At 40.5% G+C, this 17,345-nt stretch overlaps 2 protein-coding genes across 3 annotated transcripts in view; both read right to left on the bottom strand.

The window, feature by feature from the left end:
* Positions 1-139: 139 nt before the first annotated feature.
* On the bottom strand, positions 140-5,429 carry LOC140948225 (nucleoside diphosphate-linked moiety X motif 6-like). Its single transcript, XM_073397447.1, has 6 exons — positions 5,165-5,429; positions 3,859-4,065; positions 3,112-3,167; positions 2,129-2,201; positions 1,006-1,053; positions 140-672 (listed from the first exon to the last, which is right to left on the bottom strand). Exons 1-6 carry the CDS (start codon positions 5,349-5,351, stop codon positions 347-349), a joined length of 897 nt encoding a protein of 298 aa, XP_073253548.1. The 5' UTR covers positions 5,352-5,429; the 3' UTR covers positions 140-346.
* A 278-nt stretch (positions 5,430-5,707) lies between these two features.
* Positions 5,708-17,345, bottom strand: part of LOC140947681 (exocyst complex component 1-like) — a 19,996-nt gene continuing 8,358 nt past the window's right edge. The window contains exons 11-25 of one of the 2 annotated variants that reach the window (XM_073396852.1): positions 17,187-17,333; positions 16,722-16,815; positions 15,034-15,266; positions 13,296-13,391; positions 12,743-12,825; positions 12,166-12,204; positions 11,233-11,274; positions 10,616-10,696; positions 10,041-10,176; positions 9,079-9,162; positions 8,438-8,591; positions 7,932-7,952; positions 7,520-7,644; positions 6,798-6,992; positions 5,708-6,176 (exon numbers count right to left, since the gene is read on the bottom strand). In XM_073396852.1, the coding sequence (XP_073252953.1) occupies positions 6,024-6,176; positions 6,798-6,992; positions 7,520-7,644; positions 7,932-7,952; positions 8,438-8,591; positions 9,079-9,162; positions 10,041-10,176; positions 10,616-10,696; positions 11,233-11,274; positions 12,166-12,204; positions 12,743-12,825; positions 13,296-13,391; positions 15,034-15,266; positions 16,722-16,815; positions 17,187-17,333 (1,683 nt within the window). In that variant the 3' untranslated portion in view covers positions 5,708-6,023. The remainder of the gene's footprint in view (positions 6,177-6,797; positions 6,993-7,519; positions 7,645-7,931; positions 7,953-8,437; positions 8,592-9,078; positions 9,163-10,040; positions 10,177-10,615; positions 10,697-11,232; positions 11,275-12,165; positions 12,205-12,742; positions 12,826-13,295; positions 13,392-15,033; positions 15,267-16,721; positions 16,816-17,186; positions 17,334-17,345) is intronic. The other variant, XM_073396853.1, reaches the window with a different exon arrangement.

Here is a 17,345-nt window from a genome sequence, read left to right as displayed (position 1 = left end):
ACTCTGATAAATTCAGTGAAATTATGCTCTGGTTTTTACCATTTTTGAATTTGAATATTTATTTGTTTGTAGTTGTGAAGAAGAAAGAGTTTTCCTGGTCAACTATGGAATTAAATAAGTTTACACATTAAAATTTCCAAAATTTTCAAAAGATTTATTTGTACAATTCAGATGTGTGTCCGTTTATTTGTTATTTGTTGATACATGTACAGTATGTCAGAATCCAAAAATAAATGAATTTTTACAAGTAAAAGTCTTGGTACTGACAGATAGTTAGCTAAGAACCCTGCAAAAACAAATTTTCAGCCAATTTTTAGTCAAAGTTAAAATAGATTGGTATTAACCATCAACTGGGCAAATATCGGTGATAAAGACAAACCGTCTTATTTGGATCTACCCAGGATCTCATTCTGTTTGGTTCCAAATCAACATTTTGAAATCCATTCTTCATTCCGTAAACAGCTAACCTTGCTGCTAATCTTGTGATTGGGCCAGTGTCTGTGTGAGTTATGAGAGTTGATAACTTCATCCACTCGCACCGTGCAATCTCATCTTCACAGTGACTTATTCCATAACTCAGGGGTGACATCCTGCATATAATGTAGATATCCGACTTGTCAAATGCATTCTTCATTTGGTGCTGTTGCCGAAACATCATCACAGACTTGAATTCTGTGTCAAAACATGAGAAAAATAAACTAACCAAGAAACTCTGAGGAAATGAAAACACACTGAGTATCTGACATTTTAGCAAGTTGTTATGCAACAGATGAAACACTTGTTTGTTACAGGTATCTTAAATTCCTGTTGTCCGAAGTTTCTTCTTATGCTCAAGGAAATACCTTCAAATTAGTAACCAAAGTGAAAAAAAGAAGTGAGTTTGCTTTGAGGGCAACTGGATACAAAATTAATTTAACACAAATCCAAACCCTATGTTTGATACCCTATACCTGTTAAATTATATTTTTGTTATACAATTTTTAGTCATCTACACACATACAGTACCTGACTTCACTCCAGTCTCCTCATAGACTTCCCGAATGGCTGTTTCTTCTACAAAATAACAGTATTATTAGAAGGATACATCTGACTTGTAGATGATAAGTTTGTGACAGGTTGATACTTCACTATAATAATTTATTATTATTATTATTATTATCATGATTATTATTTATTAATTTGTTTTGCATAAAAAGTAAGTACAGTCAATATCAAAATTATACAATAAACTCTCTTTCTCCAGACATTTTTAATGAAGAGGGGGAACTTTTTAGAGAAGGGGGTAATTCAATATATTTCATTCTAATTTACTCACTCAGTGAAAAAATTTTAATATCTCATTTTCCTGTGTAGGGAACCCAATATCTTACACCAAAATCTTGGATTATTATACATTGCAGGGAAACTGCCCACCTACCCCTCCCATAAGCCAACATTTTTCCCTAAGTGAGAAGTGTTAAGGTTGGCTTAGGGGATCCAACCTTTGGGCTTGTGCAGTAACTGTTGTTTCAAAGAATTCTGTTCACATTAAGGGCAGATCCATTTGCAGCATACACATATAGCCATCACATGTGCATGTTTTATTTCTTGTTATACATGTAATTGCACTTAAAAACAAGAAAAATTCAAAGAGGAAAATGGGATAGTTAAATGCAGATGTTGCAAATAAATCCAACCCTGGTGACTCTTAGAGGAAGGGGGGGGGGGGTATCATTAGAGACACGTTAAATAAATTTTGACACCCTAAGGAAGCAGTAAGAGTTTTCCCACAACTGCAGCTGGCCTGGACAACAAATGGACAGGTTATTGAAAGCACAGAGTTCAAACAGTGTTTTGTCAAAGCAAATGGTGAATATTAAAGGGCTATCAACTCACAAGACTAGTGTCCATTACAAGGCTAGCTGTGCTCTCGGAAAAATGGACAGGATCCCAGTGCACCGAACCTGTAAAATCCAAGGTGCCCAGCGCATGATTTTTATGAAAAAACAAAGATTTTCTAGTCACCCCTGAGCAACAGTTAAGCGCCAGGAGCCAATGGGCACTGCCAGAGCACAGCCTTGTATTCAGACAGCTCTAGTATTATTCTACTACATTATTTAACCATGTTTAACTTTTATTGTTAACTAACCAAGATTTTCTCCTTCATCTGAAAGTCCACCTGGAAATTTCCAAACGGCCTTCCGTTTTTGTCCAATTTTATACTGAGAAATACCAAGAGAAATAATTGCAGAAGTTAGACATGTGTACACCAGGACAGAGTTTATTGTCTGCTATGAAGATGTCCTGCCGTAATTTTGCATGTAAGAACACAGCATTGTGTGTGATTTTGGTGGCTATAGTCAAATCATTGGGGTGTTTCTTGGTGTTGTGTTGGTCCCCTTTTGTGTTGTGGTGTGGTTACTGTTTAATTAGTGTCTTATCAATCTTTTCAGGCGCATAGCATGAGATTTTGAATGTGAACACACGTGGGGACGAAAAGTTGAAGCAGCGGTGTCCCAGCCTAGGGCATGCTCCCCAAGAAAATTCTTTACTTTAGGGTCTCAGAAATGCCATTTCCAGCGCTCTCTACAGTACTTTTGATTTTGATTTGATTTTTTCATTTTACCCACCTCTTGGTAAGGTGTACGAATTTACAGGAAAACAAGGCAGTGATGCCAATAGAATTACCAAATAATAAATGGACAAAGGAAATACTAACACAAGGACACTGATAAAGTGCGAATAATGTATCAGTCATCCCAATTTAATGATGAAAAATGCTTTTTCAGAAAATTTTTCCATATTTCAGCTGTAAATGTACACACAGGTCCAAGTGTGTATATGGATGCTATGCCCCTGCTTTGTTAATTGCACCCGTGCGCAACACCAAGAATCTTTACAATTATTTATTATTGTTTAAACCACAACTGTAAAAATAGCTGTTTACAATAACAGAATTTTCTACTAACTGCGATGATCTCTGCATTTATTTGTTCATCCTGCAGTTCAAATATATGAAATTCAACATATTATATTCATCGTTTGAGAACTGAGCTCTTCTGCATTAATACAATATCTAAAAGTACTTTTTAATTAATAAATAAAGAGGAATGTACTGAAGTATGCATATACCAATTGCCTATCCTGAACAACCAATACTTCTCCTTTTTCTTCATTAAGAACCATTCCTGAAAACAGACAGCATCAAGCCATTTATCAAATTAAATCGACTTAGGAGATCTATACCCTATGTACAGATGTCCCCCTCCCCTTAAAAAAATCGGGAACAGGTGAGGATAACATCTGTACACAGGCTAGGGGATCTAAGGGGAAAGGGGAATCTCATGACCAAGATCAAATTTTAGTGGAAAGTATGAACATGAACTGAAATTTTTCAGAAGGGTTAGAGGGAAAAGTACACTCTGTGTGAGAGGGGTATGAATATTTTTTTAAGAAAATTATTCTGCCCTGAGTGGCATAATATACGCAGCATGCAAGTTCTGGTGTATACTTATTCAACAACAGGTAACAGTATATGGTTTTCACAAGTAGTTTAAATGTGGCTACATGTAATTTAGGCGACGTTAAACACGAGAAAATGCTGGCTAGCAGTCTCCACTACTAATCATATGTGGGGCGGTCTTGGGGTTTAGCAGGGCCTCAGTGATTTTACAGCGCTGTCGCAGAAGTCAATCATTTTGCTCACATTGCCTTTGTGCGCAGTAGTCCTAGTTGTTTAATAGTTTTTACTTATCTCTCACTAGCCTGCAAACATGCTCTTCTGAGGGTACGGTTTTTCAGCCCGCCACCGGAACACCTCGGACAGCATGCTCACAGGCTAATCTCTCATGGTTATAATTTGCTATTGATGCCTCTCACCTGCCACTCCTACTTGGTGAGTAGCATACGGTGGTACTTTGCAAGCCACCCTCTGTGGAAGCCATTTCAACAGCATGGCATAGTCACCAACCGCATGATGGTAACTAAAACCATGAGCAAAAGCCACTGGAATCAAGTAACTTTGAGAAATAGGCACCTTCATCCAAACTGACTTCTTTGCATCCCTTCTCCAATGTAAAACACTCTCTAATAATGATTGACAGATGTAAAAAGAACGAAATAAAACACAGCACAACAAAGCAGGCTTGGCCTCAAGCTAGGGGACTAGTGTTGCCTCTTGCTTGGGGGAGGGTGTGGGAAAAGGGTAATTCACCCTCCCCTACCCCCCCCCCCCAGGGGCCACACTCACATATTTTAATGATGGGGGGGTCCAAAGGATTTTTTTGGGTCTGACATTTTGGCCAAAAGGGATTTTTTTGGGTCTATGAAAGACGCCGGGACTTTTTTGGGTCGCGAAAACAACACAGGGATTTTTTTGGGTATTGTATTTTTCATCAGCTCAAATCAAAAATAACATAAGCGCAATTTACAGTTTTGTTTTTGACGAAAACCAAAGTTGAAGTTGGCATGTTTTAGCTTTCCAGAAGATAAATAATAAAATTTGCTGATGCAAAAACACCGAGGGATTTTTTTGGGTATGCTAAAAAAAGTAGGGATTTTTTTGGGTAGAGAAATTCTGAAGTTGGGATTTTTCTGGGTATAAAATATGAACCTCTGTCGGACCCCCCTGTCATTAAAATATGTGAGTGGGGCCCCTGGGCCTACCCCCAATTGAGGACTAACCTTTTCTCCGTTAAATATGGGTCTACCTCCTGAAGAGTATGGGTCTGCCCCTGAAGAATCTTGTGAAAATTAAAGCTTCACCCTTGAAGAATTCCAATTTTTTTTCACTCTAGTGCTAACAAAATCCCCAATTTTTATAACTTGCCCCTGGAGAATTCCTGACCCTTGGTCCTCACCCAGGGGGGTACGGATATTAATTAATGCAATAGCCCAGTTTTTTCATGCAGAATGGGTAATAAACCATCCACACCCTTCTGCAGTTGAGGGCTTGCCCTATCAAATTCCACATATTTAATGTAGTTGGGAAACCACAGGACTGTGCGGACTGTTGAGGTAGGCTTTGATTCGAATCTGGGGCTGGATATATTCAAAACTGGCAATATCCTAATTCCTAAAGAACACATTTCAGGAAGAAAATGTTTAATGCCCTGAGAAAACAGTATGAAATGCATCTTCACCCACAAAGATTCTATGAGAAAATTATTTTTTTCTTATTACTTACCCTTTAGTCTGGCATTAAATTCATCAAGCGAACAATTTTCTCCCAATTGGGCAAGATTCACGTCCACTCCGTTGAACTCAGCTCTCTCCCATTTTAGACAAAAAGCTGATGGAGCAGTTTGAACGTTTCTTGATAAACAAACTCTTTTACCACTTCGGGTTACATATCTGTTCAGTAGACGCAGCATGTGGGGAAATTTCCTGTGTTTTTCTAGGTATAAATTGCAAAACTATAAAACGAAGCTTTATCGGCCGCCATATTGAAGTCGAATTCAGTTCCAGTCTCCACTCGGTCGGCGCCGAAAAACGAAAAACGCGGGCGTTCGTTAATTCTCTCCTCTGATTGGTTTAGAATATCTTACAAATAATCTGCGGTAGAACACAAGATCGAATGAATTAAAAAATTGAAATGAATTAGGCATTAGGCAGGCCATAATATTTTAGTACAAATCCCCTTTTTTAAATTCTTCGTGAAGACGATCAGATCTTGCGCCGATCTTTGAGGGACATTGGCAACAATTCCTTTAAAACGACAGCAAAAATGATTCTAGCAGTCATTTATTTTGTATTCAATAATTATGAACCGCTGCGTATTAATGTAGAAGGGGTTGTGACAATGTTATAGTTACACCATCATAAATCTCTTTCTATTTTTTTAAAGTACTTTAACAATGACACACCTCAGGTATCCATTTATATTTGTGTTATTTTAACAGCTATGGTTGTTCCCTCTCTTTGGGAATTTAAATTCATATTTTTATGAGGAATTCTGATTGGGTTTAACGACTTCTTTACAATATTAGTCTGATACTGCCCCAATATTGTTCCAATATACAATAGAGCAATTTAGTACACTAAAATCAGTGAGACTGTGCGATACTCGAGAAGAAATTCAAGATGTCATTGATGTTGACTTCAAGGTTGATCATTGAGCCAGGATAACAGCGTTGAATGAGATCTTCAAAATGCTTGTACTGCTGGATAAAATCATCTTGCATCGAGTGCCATACCACCTGAAATGTTCATAAACAAACGTGATTATCCTTAGATTTTGCCTCTAAGCATTTCGCTTAGTCACGGGATATGTTTATCATTTTTGCTTCGTTTATTCCACGTTGCGCGTTCTACCGGACCAAGACAGACTTGCTTTGCAGCAAGTGACGTAACTCTGCACATGGCGTGACTCCCGCGTAATTTTAACAAATAAAACTCAGTATTCACGCAACTTACAATAGCCTGAGTTGTTGCAAAAGAGGTTTGAACGTGGGTGGTAAAACGCGCAACATCGCTATTCAACTCGTTTAGCAGCAGTGTTGCAAAAGAAATCAGACTCGTACCCAGTCGCTATTTATGTGTTTTTGGGGTGAGAGAAGATTGGGGTTAGGTTGAAGCGCGCAGGTACTCATGGGAAGGGACGAAGGAAAAACAGCGTCCCTTTCGGGTCCCTGGGTGACACAGGCTTTTCATTGCTCGTGTTTTCGGCTGAAGGCCGAAGACGTGTCGGCCTGTGGCCGACGAAGCTCCTCGTCGCACGCGAGAAAACACCTCTGGTACCCAGGGTAAACTGGGTTCCACTATAAATAAAAGAATATTTACCTTCAGGCTCAATTACAATAACAGTTATTAACACTGACCTGAAGTAAGTTTTCCTCTTCACACAAGTGCTTTTCAACTTTTTTGTATAATTGTTCCAATCCTTTCTTCAGCTCTTTAGCTGGGTACTCTTTAATATTTTTTCTCAGTTCTTGTTTACTGAATGCCAACTGATAACCAACTTCGTCCTCCTTCACTCCTGCCGCTATACGCTCCTGGACGCCCTCAAAAAATATCTGCAAAGAAATATCTGCAGTTGATGTTGTTGTTGTTGTTATACAGTATGTAGCTGAGAATTTCTCCCTCGTAAACGAGGGTTTTTGCGAGATTGGTCAGTACAAGGTCACATGACATCTACCAATCATCCGCCGGGGGTAAACCCTTATACAAGCCATATAGGTATGTGCCGCCCCAAAAGGAAAGGTTTTTAAATCCGTATTGGTCTGAAAACGGGTATAGACTTTGCTCAGTTTCGTCTGGAATCGGGTATGGTTTTCGAGGGAACTACGGGAATGTGTGAACGTATTTGTCGTTTTAATTCCAAATAAATAAGAAAGAAAGAGTAATTTGCGAATTCGAAGTGGATATTAAGAAATCTTTTTGTTGGAGGTCTGAAGATGCGTATGGATTTTAGAGGCGAGGTCTGAAAACGAGTGTAGAAAATGACTTTTTTTTGTCTGAAACAGGGTCAGGATTTGGAAAACTGGGCAGCTCAGCCCCACCGAGAATTCCCAGGAGTATCCCACGAGGACAGCCAGCTTACATTGAGTTTCTCCATAGGTCTTCCCAGCATCTCCTTGACGTACATCTTCTGGCTATCCAAATACTTCTTCTTAGCTTCTCTTTTCTCGTTCTCCAAACACACGATCTTTAGACGCGTCAAGACCCCTGAGTGAGCAAAAGGTTGAGTAAAAACAACACTTCCACGCATGTTCCTACGCACGTATGCTGGACCGTCAAGAACGAGAAAAAAAATATAATAGAAAATAACTTAGAAGAAAGAGATACCGTGGAACCTCCACTAACGGCTACCTCTCTACAATGGCCACTTTTTTGGCAGACAGTTCATACATTGACTCTTGTTTAAACCCCGCTACATTGGTCACTTTCTTCTGTCCCCAAGATGACCGTTGTGAAGAGGTTCAGCTGTATTATGAAAAATTTGGAATACTTACGAAATAAATGGTGATAATTCTCTGCAAATTAAAAGAAAACAATAATAGTGAGCTATGTGTCGAGAAAAAAACTCGCTTCAAGGACCTTTCCCAGCCCCAAAGCAAAGGAAAAAGTCCCGCTGGGAACGAAGATGGTTAACAAATGCGTAGCCACGCTCAGCGTCACAAGTGAGTTTACGTAAAAGAACGACAGGGACAAAAGGACGGCAAAAAGCTTGTGTGACAAGCGTGACAGGGCTATTACTTACCTGTTTTCTCGTGATTTTCACTTAACATTAGTGTTTTCTGGTCTTTTACAAAAAGATCTGTTTAAAGGAAAGTAAAGTTTGGCGAAAAGTTATTTCAAATAAAATTATTGTCACGCTGGTCACACAAGATTTGCCGTCTTCTTCTCTCTCCCGTCCTGTCGCGTAAGTTCACAACTATCTTCCGTTTTCTCTTCTACGTACACGTTGAAATACAACAGCCAAACGATTAATCATGTCAGTATTGTTTAGCCGGCTTACCCATCATGACCACACCCCTTGGTGTTTTCTGGTGTTCCTCTGCCATTCGTTCAACATTGTCAAACACAACACGAATAAGATGATGATACGCCTTGTCAAGGTCATTGCGACGCTCCGAGTTTTTGAACACACTTTCTGAGATGGCTGCAAATTCCTATGAGAGATACAAGAAATTACCAGGCTCATGACCCTCTCATATCACGCTGTGAAAATCCACCTTTACGCTTCTTCTTTTTGCCGCGCCAAACATTACGAAGTTTGATTAAATTTATCAAAAACCTGTTTTCAACCAAAGACTATTGGAACGAGACAAGCTCTAAATAGATCTAAGAAATTCATAGTCATTGTTCACTTTAACCAACGAAATCTACACTGAAAAATGTCATTTGTAAAGGGAGAGGTTTCCTAAATTCCCTTTTAGTGAGTAAAATTTAATTTGTTCTTTTTACTTATTGTTGTAACCAGGCATAGTTTAATTTAAGACCTTCATGAAGTTGAAGAACTTTATTAGACGTAAGAACCCTAGTCTCCATTGGCACGTTTTCAAATTGCATATGAACATCAAGGCCGTACCCAGTGATTTCAGCCGGAATGAAGATTAAATTAGTGACGAGTAGGCGAAGACTTCAATCGACACTCACCTCAAACTTGCTCACAAAAGGCAAGACTCCACACTTCTTTGTCTTCGGCACCTTCGTTTCTTCAATTTGCTTTTTCAAACTCGTCTAAGGGTAACAAAAATACAGTACATTTGTTTGCATCTTGTGCAACAGTCATCATGCAAGAGAAATCATGTAATGGTGGCAGCCATGCGCGTGAAGAAAGGCAACGAACGTTAAGCTCGTGTTAACTTGCGGAAAATGCCATGCCTAAGAAGGGGTGGAACATGAGCAAAAGGTTGCAAAATTCATAAACAGTAAAACAAAATATTGTGGACCGTGCAAAGCCTCCAACATAGAAGAACACAAAGTGGCGGGAAAAAAGGCAACCCCAACCAACCGTGGGAAACTCAACATATAACAGTTATCAAGCGCTGAAGGAATACAGGGCAAGTTTGAAAAGAGGTTTTCAATTATGAAGCCTGTTTAGACAAAGAATCGATGCACTTTCTGCTGTGATAGTTTGATTTGATTTCGTGGCGATTCTGTTGTGAATTTTTAAACTTTACATGCAGATGAGATACCGTAAGAGGCACATGACGTAAACACTTATCTCGTTGGCATCTCTGGCGTGTAGAAACGTCCAAACATCCAAACTCGCAAGGAAACTCGCCCGTGTTAACGAGAATTTTAAAGCATATATAGGAAATACTATTCCCCCCTCCCACAGGCACCTTTGTGACACAGGGAGGCTGGGGAGAAGAGTACGGTTAGAAAGCGTGCGGGGGATGATGGGAAGGGGAAAGAGAGGGATAGACGCCCCCAACGTTTCATTCTTCCTGTCTCCCCTCCCCCAGCATATTTACTATTTTTCAATTATTTCATGAAACCCGCCCGCCCCAGGATCCACCCTGGCGGAGAGAGTAGGAAATTACAAAAGTGGAAGACTAGAAAAGCAGAGATAAAGAGGCGGACTGGGAAGGGACAAAGATAAAGTCACTCACTATAAATTTGTCGAAGAGGCGCTTTACATTAATGAGGCAGTTTCCAAGCTGTTGACTGAGATAAGACACTGGGGATCCGGACAGTTGAGTCGTGATAACAAAATGACCGATCTTCACAAGCATATACATGGTGTTACTGCAATATAACAAGACACAAGGATGAGACAATCTCCAAGGTATAGACAATGCAATCTGTTCCTAAAATCTCGAAGTTTGATAGACGCAATGGTCACTTAATCATCAGACTGTGGACCTTTCAGATGAAAGGTAGTGAGAGTATTTTCCTGTGGTACTGTTTATTGTTCTTCGGAATGAGTTTCTAACTTGTGAGACTGTGGCCAGGATGAAATCCTTAAGTTTGACGAATTGCTTGAAAGGTGCTGAGCAAAATTTTCCTGTGCCACTATTATCCTATACGGTGCAAGATGGCTCTAACTTTTGAGTCTGTTGATGAAATCCTAAAGTGTAACATTGATACAAAAGCTACCGAGTACTTTCATTTCATTTGAAGTCTTGTTGCCTCAAGTTTCCTCTTTTACCACATTATATAGAAAAATGTCATACAAAGAACATACAAGTTATCTAGTCTGTCAGCAAAGTGAATATAACTCTGCAACTCGGTCTCCAGCACATTAAACAATCCTTGCATGATTTTCCTACAAAAGAAAACGCACGAACAGTATCAACCACTGCTATGATTTGTTTTTGGCTCACTGGCTCACTGGCTGTAGAATTTCCCTCCTCATATACAACCGTAGTCTCCCTCACAGCCGTTTGAGTCTTGTAACAAACCAGATGAGCGTTGCGTGACGAGACAAAAACGGCTGCGTGGGAGGCGAAAGGGTGAGGTGGGGGAGAGGAAAGCAAAGGGTGCGGTTTACATAGGCTAGAGTGTCCAAGCCAGTAATCACACAGTAAAAGCGCTCGTTATTAATCCCATTAAACCCAACACTCTACTGTGCAAGTGCTGAAGGCGTGCAGTTTACGTAGAATTTACTTTGCTTTTAAAGGTGCATTTATGTAATAGTCGTGCAGTTTACAAATTTTTAACCAGTTTAGTTACGCTGAAAGGTTTTAACAACTTTATCTTTGTGCGACTTATTGGTAATATCGAAGTTAAGTTTATGTGGCCTGTTGTTTACAAATTTAGATTTAGCTCAGCAACAGTGCAATGGGTTAAGGTTTTACATACTTCATATCTTCTCGGTTTTTATTGATCCGTTGTTTTCTTCTTCTGGAGGAATAACAATTAGATCAGCTGTAGTTTTGATTAAACTGTCATTGTGTTAATAAATACTAAAACCTTATTCAAGTCTGCAAAAGATTGCGAAGTCATGAAACTGTGACTAAACCACCCTGACACTATAAGGATCCCCAAGTATCGCTAAGGGAGAGTCTATTTTATAGCTTCTGGCATTTACAGGGTACAACGACTGCACACTAGATAGACATTGATACTGCAAGTATTCATTTCTTCACCTACTCCTGCGCAAAAATGCAAATTATTTTGTTAACTGCTAGGTCTAAGGCTGCTTGCTTAATAAGTCAAAGCAGCTCCATGAACAATTTGTAGGGGAGTAAACAACCCGGGCAATAACAGTCTTTGTCCCTGATAAGAAAGGCACACTCGCCAGCTTACCATTAAAACAATATACAGATATTTACGATATTATCCTGAGAAAAGTTGTGTTGTCATAGTTACTTGCCCGCTTCGTTTTCCCGCGCTTTTTGGCGGCTACAACAATTCCTTTAAAATCTGACTGGTTCATCGGACAGTGTACGTCTGCTGTGATTGACTATAAATTATATTCCTTTGTTCAACAAAACCTAATTAAAAACGGCTGGCAATATCATTACGTTGACCAATCATGAAAGATGGGACAAAAACACAACAGAAAACAAGAACCAACCAGCAATCAGCACCAAGTGCAAATGGCGGGAACCCAACCAGGGCGGGAAAATGCCACGTGCGATCAATTTTGTGGTGAGAAAGCGGCGCGAGATGTTTTTAGCCAGTGCTATCGTAGCGCAAAACAAAGAGAAAAAAAGAGATAGTAATTTTGACACTTTTTCTTGTATGTCATTCTACATGGTTCCCGCACATCAATGCAATAGGCTCTGTTACCTGACTTCTTCATTTAGCGGTGTTCTGTCCTTGACATCACTAAATAAAAATGAACATCGTTAGTTTTGGGCCTGTCTGAGTTAACGATTTGCAAGCAGAAGATCTGTTGTTATTTCTTACTAAACAAAATGGCTGCGGCGGCACCAGGGGACTTAACCAAACTATCTCCAACTAACTGATTAAAGTTTACTCGTTTAAAAACAACAGCGATTGCGGCTGGGTTTTCTGGGTTTTCAAGTTCTAACCGGGTTATGCAAATCAAGCAAGAACAATAGATTTTCTTAACCAGGTTTAATAGGCTTTTTATCAGTAATACGCGCTCACTCTAAGGCGAGAGTTATGAGCGACCCGAGCGAATGAAAAAACAAAACTGCGCGACATTGAATGACTTTGTGAAAGTCTAAATTGAGTCCGGCCGCGACTCCGGCTGCCTAAAAAAATAACCCAGTTAAAGTCTTTTTTACCAGGTAAGGTTCTCAGTAAATGTTTTACCGGATTTTTCAAAAACTAACGCGGCTAACTTGTCAAGTGCAGCCGCAGCCCATATAGCCTATATCCATGAAAGTGCCATACTTACGTCGAGTCCACAGATTTTGGTTTGCTAGACATGGCTCCATCAGAAGAATCCACACTGAATGGGTTATATGAAGTCTCTGAGAGCTGAAAAGGACAGACCAAAAAAAACTAGCACAAACAAAGCGGGATAAACATTGAGCTTTACTCTCGAAAAATCTATGTTACAACCTCTGTAGTGGCTTTCCCAAGAGCAAATACAAATTTCTCCGTATTCTGGAAAAAGACAAAGAACAAAAACAAACAAACAAACAAAACAGAAACAAGCGCAACCCACTAGAAACAGATCACATGTGGAGGTAAGAATGGACCTTGGATGGTGAAAGCCTATTGAATTGTACCATAAATCCTCTATTAAGCACCCCAGGGCTTATTTATTTCAAGCACGTTTGAGATTGGTTTGATAGAGAGGGGAGCTTATTCAATTTAGCGAAGATGATGGTATCAGTTCTCAATAAAGAACTAGAAAGCAAAGTTGAACAACTCAGGCACATGAAACTGAGGGTGACATGCAGCCGGAGATAAAAAACAAATCCGCACTTCCGGCGCAAACTTACTTCCGGCTCCTCCAAGGTAAAATCAAAGAACTTCTGAACGAACTCCTGTTCAGCTGTGCAAACCGGCTCCAGCTCCAATAATAAAATATCAAAAACCTGGTTGGAAGCCAAAAAAATCATTAAATGATACGAGAGGAATCAGGAAAAATGGACTGATAAAGATCTATTGAACACAACATTTGTCGTGCACGAACTGACTAGCACTATATAAATAGCATTTCTCAAATTATCCGACACTATTTTGGGACAAGAAAGTTGTGTATGTGAGGACTTTACGGATTCAAGAAATATTCTGCTGGTTTTGAAACTTGACCAACTATACTTTCCGTTAGAGAAACCTTATGGATAATCACACTTACCGCGCTACAACATGATAAGTGTGATCCGACTTATTGAATCAACGAGGCGAAATTGTAAAGAAGACAACGAATGCGGAATTACAAAGGTGTTCCTTTGCTGTAGTAACGTGATAGTCACATTTCCAAGGTAGCAGTAGACTACGAGCACTCTCTCTTTTTTCTTGGTCCGTCGAGCAAAACGCTTGAGACACGCAAATGACCACGCGCGTGACTGAAGGCGCGAGACGGGAGAGGCACACCGCCCTCGTTTCTCGCGTTTCGCGGCTTCGCCGCTCAACGCTCGCACGCGCGTGCACTCCCCTTCCCGAATTTGAAGAAAAAGAGAGTTCCTTGTATACTTCTGCTCTCCAAAGCTATTAAAACTTTGAGGAAAAGGGCTCCTTATGTGTATGGCACAACCACCACGATGAAGAGGACAACGACAACGTCAAAAAACAATTAGTTTTATGAGCAAAACAACAGCTCTGCACGTGCATCACGCCTATTTGTACATTTCTTTGACGTCCACTGTACGAATACGAAGTGAAATCTCCTAATGCGACGTTTTATAGAGCACGTGAACATACGGCGACAAATTTTCCTGTCTCATTTTGGACCAGGATAAAACCTTGAGAACTCACCTCCACGAAAAATCGTCGGATCATGTTTAAGAAAGCCATTGGACTCACCTGCTAAATTAACACACGACTGATATTTGACCGACAGTTGACCGATATACCACCGACAGTTGACCGATATATCACCGACATATGACCGATAGTCGGTCGAGGTGCGTCGTCGAAATATCGACCGATACTCGGCCGATAGTCTATCCCACGCTCGACTGACTATCGACCGACTATCGACCGCTATATCGACCGAGCGTCGACCGACTATCGACCGCTATATCGACCGATAGATCGGTCGACACTACCTACAGTAAACATGATCCAAATCGCCTACATTTAAGGAATTGAGCGGGTCCAAATAGATGTGATAAAGTTTGTAGTGACGTTTTCCATTGCCGCCGTCGTCGTCGTCGTTGCTTAAGCTTCCTATTAACCGCCCGGGAGGGGGGGGGGGGGACTCCGCATATGAAAGGGGTGGGATGCTCGTCGGAAATTTTGAAGTGAATCCCTAAAGGAGACCGATCTGGGCGTGGCCCAAGCGTTTTTTGACCCGTAAAAGAGACGTAAAAAATATACATGTCAAATATATTTTGTATATTTTTTCGCGTGCAACCCTAAACGAGACCTTCACGGCTAAATATGATGGCGTTTTGCCCAGAACACCCTAAGAGAGACCAAAATCCGAAATTTACACCCCTAAGCGAGACGACGAGCATTCCCACCTATTTCATATGCGGAGTGCCACCCCCGGGATTAACCGCTCAACATTACCCGTTCAAATTTGCTTCTTCCCTCTTGAAGCTGATCTGACGAATCCATTGAGCTTAGCGATCCTGACCTTGACCTAGAGTCAGAGCCAATCGAGAGCGAGTCGTTGTCTTTACGCTCTGGCGCCTTTTCCTTGGGTCTGTGTGAGCCCTTGCGGGGACTGGGCCGTGGACTCATCCTTGGATCCTCCCTGTTGACCGCAGAAGAAGACCCAGTCATCTTGAAGGCGCTATAACCTGTCAGAAAAAACAAAAACGAAAAGAAAAACAAAACAAATTAACGCATACATAAAAATAAATAGCCAAAGGCTTGTGAAGTGAAGTATGCTTAATTTCTTTACATTACAGACCTTGACTTAAAGTTAAGGGCTCTGGCAAGCCATTTGCTATATTTTAGTTTTTTTTTTAAAAAAAAAAAACTAAAGTGCGTCTTCACATCAACTGGATTACAAAAACAATAATCCAGAGTTGTTACTTTACATAAACTGCGAGCAGTCCCTCAGGATGGTCACGCGAGCGAGGAAATCGAGCGAAGCGAGCGAAAGCCTCCCTCCAGTTTCCCTCTCGGCAGTTTCGCGGGAAGGCGGGGGGGCGAGGGGGGGGGAATTTAAAACTTTTTGGGTGGGGATGTGCCGCTGGGACCCTGGTACCCTTAGCCTATACCAGAGCTAGTTCAACTGAATTTAGCTACCCTATACTAGACTGAACTCCCCAAATCCCCCCCTTATCCTAGAGTAGCTGTTTTCCAGAAACAACTGAGGTTATTAGCACAGTCCAGCTAAAACAAAACGGATTTGATTTTTTTATATTCTTGAGTGGTAATTCCCGGTTTTCCTAGTGTAGACTAAAATCTTCAGCCAATTGATCAGTTTAAATGGAAAACGATACCCTCTTCTAGACTCAAACTCTCTGATTTATATACCCTACCCCAGAGTAAACTGCTTTAAAACCATACCCTTCACAGCGGTTCATACCTATATAGCCTATATATGGCAGTACCCCCCCCCCCCCCCCACACACACACACACCGTCCCCGGACTGTTGCCATGACAAGGATAAAATATGAGCTGAAACTTGAAAAAATGGGCCAATTTTTGCAAGTTTTAATGCTATACCTGCAGCAATCACAGAAAAATGTTATAGTTAGAGCTCCTTGATGAAACTTGTGTTATAACGTAAAATTCCGAAAATAAGCCCCCCATGTGTAAGCCCCTCCAAATATAAGTCCCCCACCCCCAAAATCGTAACGCAAAAAACGCTCCGTTAAATCGCCTCTCCGAATATAAGCCCCCTGGGGGCTTGTGCTTGGAATTTTCCTTCAAATACAAAGGAAAAACATTTAGCAAAAATGGAAAATTTCCTTCCCACTACAAGCTAGCCCAATCAATTTTGAAACGCAAATTTCGCTCCGTAGATAAGTTCCTCCGAATATAGGCCCCTCCAAAAATAAGCCCCTCCAAAAGGGCCTTTGAAAAATATAAGCCCCAGGGCTTATTTTCGGAATTTGATAGTATTTTCTTCATAACTGTACAAGAGTATTTTGTGTCTGGGTAAAGGTACTACAAAGTAATAACCTTAGAGTATAATTTATTGACGTGAAACAGCAATATTCTCGTGACACAGCCCATTCGATCAAGAACAAAGCTGATCAGAATACCGAAATGTCTTACATATACCGCAATAAAAGCTTACCCCGAACGCCCTTTGTTAATGTCCTCTGCTTTGCAGCTTCAAAGAAGTCTTTCAGTTCCCTCTCATACACTTTGCTAAGACACTGAGTGTAGGCCTAAAAAGAAAGGACACCTTGAGTTAATACCAGAAACATTAAATGGCAGAGAAGAGAAACAGTGCTTTTTGCATGTAAAATTATCATCATAACTGTCAGAACCATCATCATCATCATCATCATCATCGTTAACAGTAAAATTCAATCACATTGACGTCTGTGTTTGTTGCAAGTGTACTTATAGACCATAGCATTGTAATGCACTGAGAGTATATTTTCTAGCAGGCTTCTTAATTTTTGCTGGCACTTTAACGATGCGTTACGTGTATTTCTGACAACTGGGGTATCTGAACGGTGCATCTAATCAAGTTTCAAGCGTTAGTACACTGGTGCAGGAGCCCATGACCAGTGACGATAACAGAGTCACATACCTCACAGAGTTCGCAAAAAACTGTCTGATCCACTTCCTTCAGCCATTTCATGAGATCGGAAAATGGCACCAGATCATTGTGGCAGGCCAAGTGTTTAGGAATACATAACTCACTGGAGTGCTGGACAACAGTTTCTGGCTCTATACCCTGTTGTTACAA

The sequence above is a fragment of the Porites lutea genome, chromosome 9, assembly GCF_958299795.1.
Source record: "Porites lutea chromosome 9, jaPorLute2.1, whole genome shotgun sequence".
In the NCBI taxonomy this organism is placed as follows: domain Eukaryota; kingdom Metazoa; phylum Cnidaria; class Anthozoa; order Scleractinia; family Poritidae; genus Porites; species Porites lutea.
The sequence above is the reverse complement of the archived record's forward strand: the minus strand, read 5'-3'. Positions and strand labels throughout refer to the sequence as shown.

Bases quoted from the DNA above. Each gene is read 5' to 3' on its own strand.
- LOC140948225 (XM_073397447.1), bottom strand. From the start codon at position 5,351: ATGCTGCGTCTACTGAACAGATATGTAACCCGAAGTGGTAAAAGAGTT. The intron at 4,066-5,164 runs GTAAGTAATAAG...AATCATTATTAG, and splicing joins ATTTAATGCCAGACTAAAGG to AGAGTGTTTTACATTGGAGA. The intron at 673-1,005 runs GTACTGTATGTG...GTTTTGACACAG, and splicing joins GGAGACTGGAGTGAAGTCAG to AATTCAAGTCTGTGATGATG.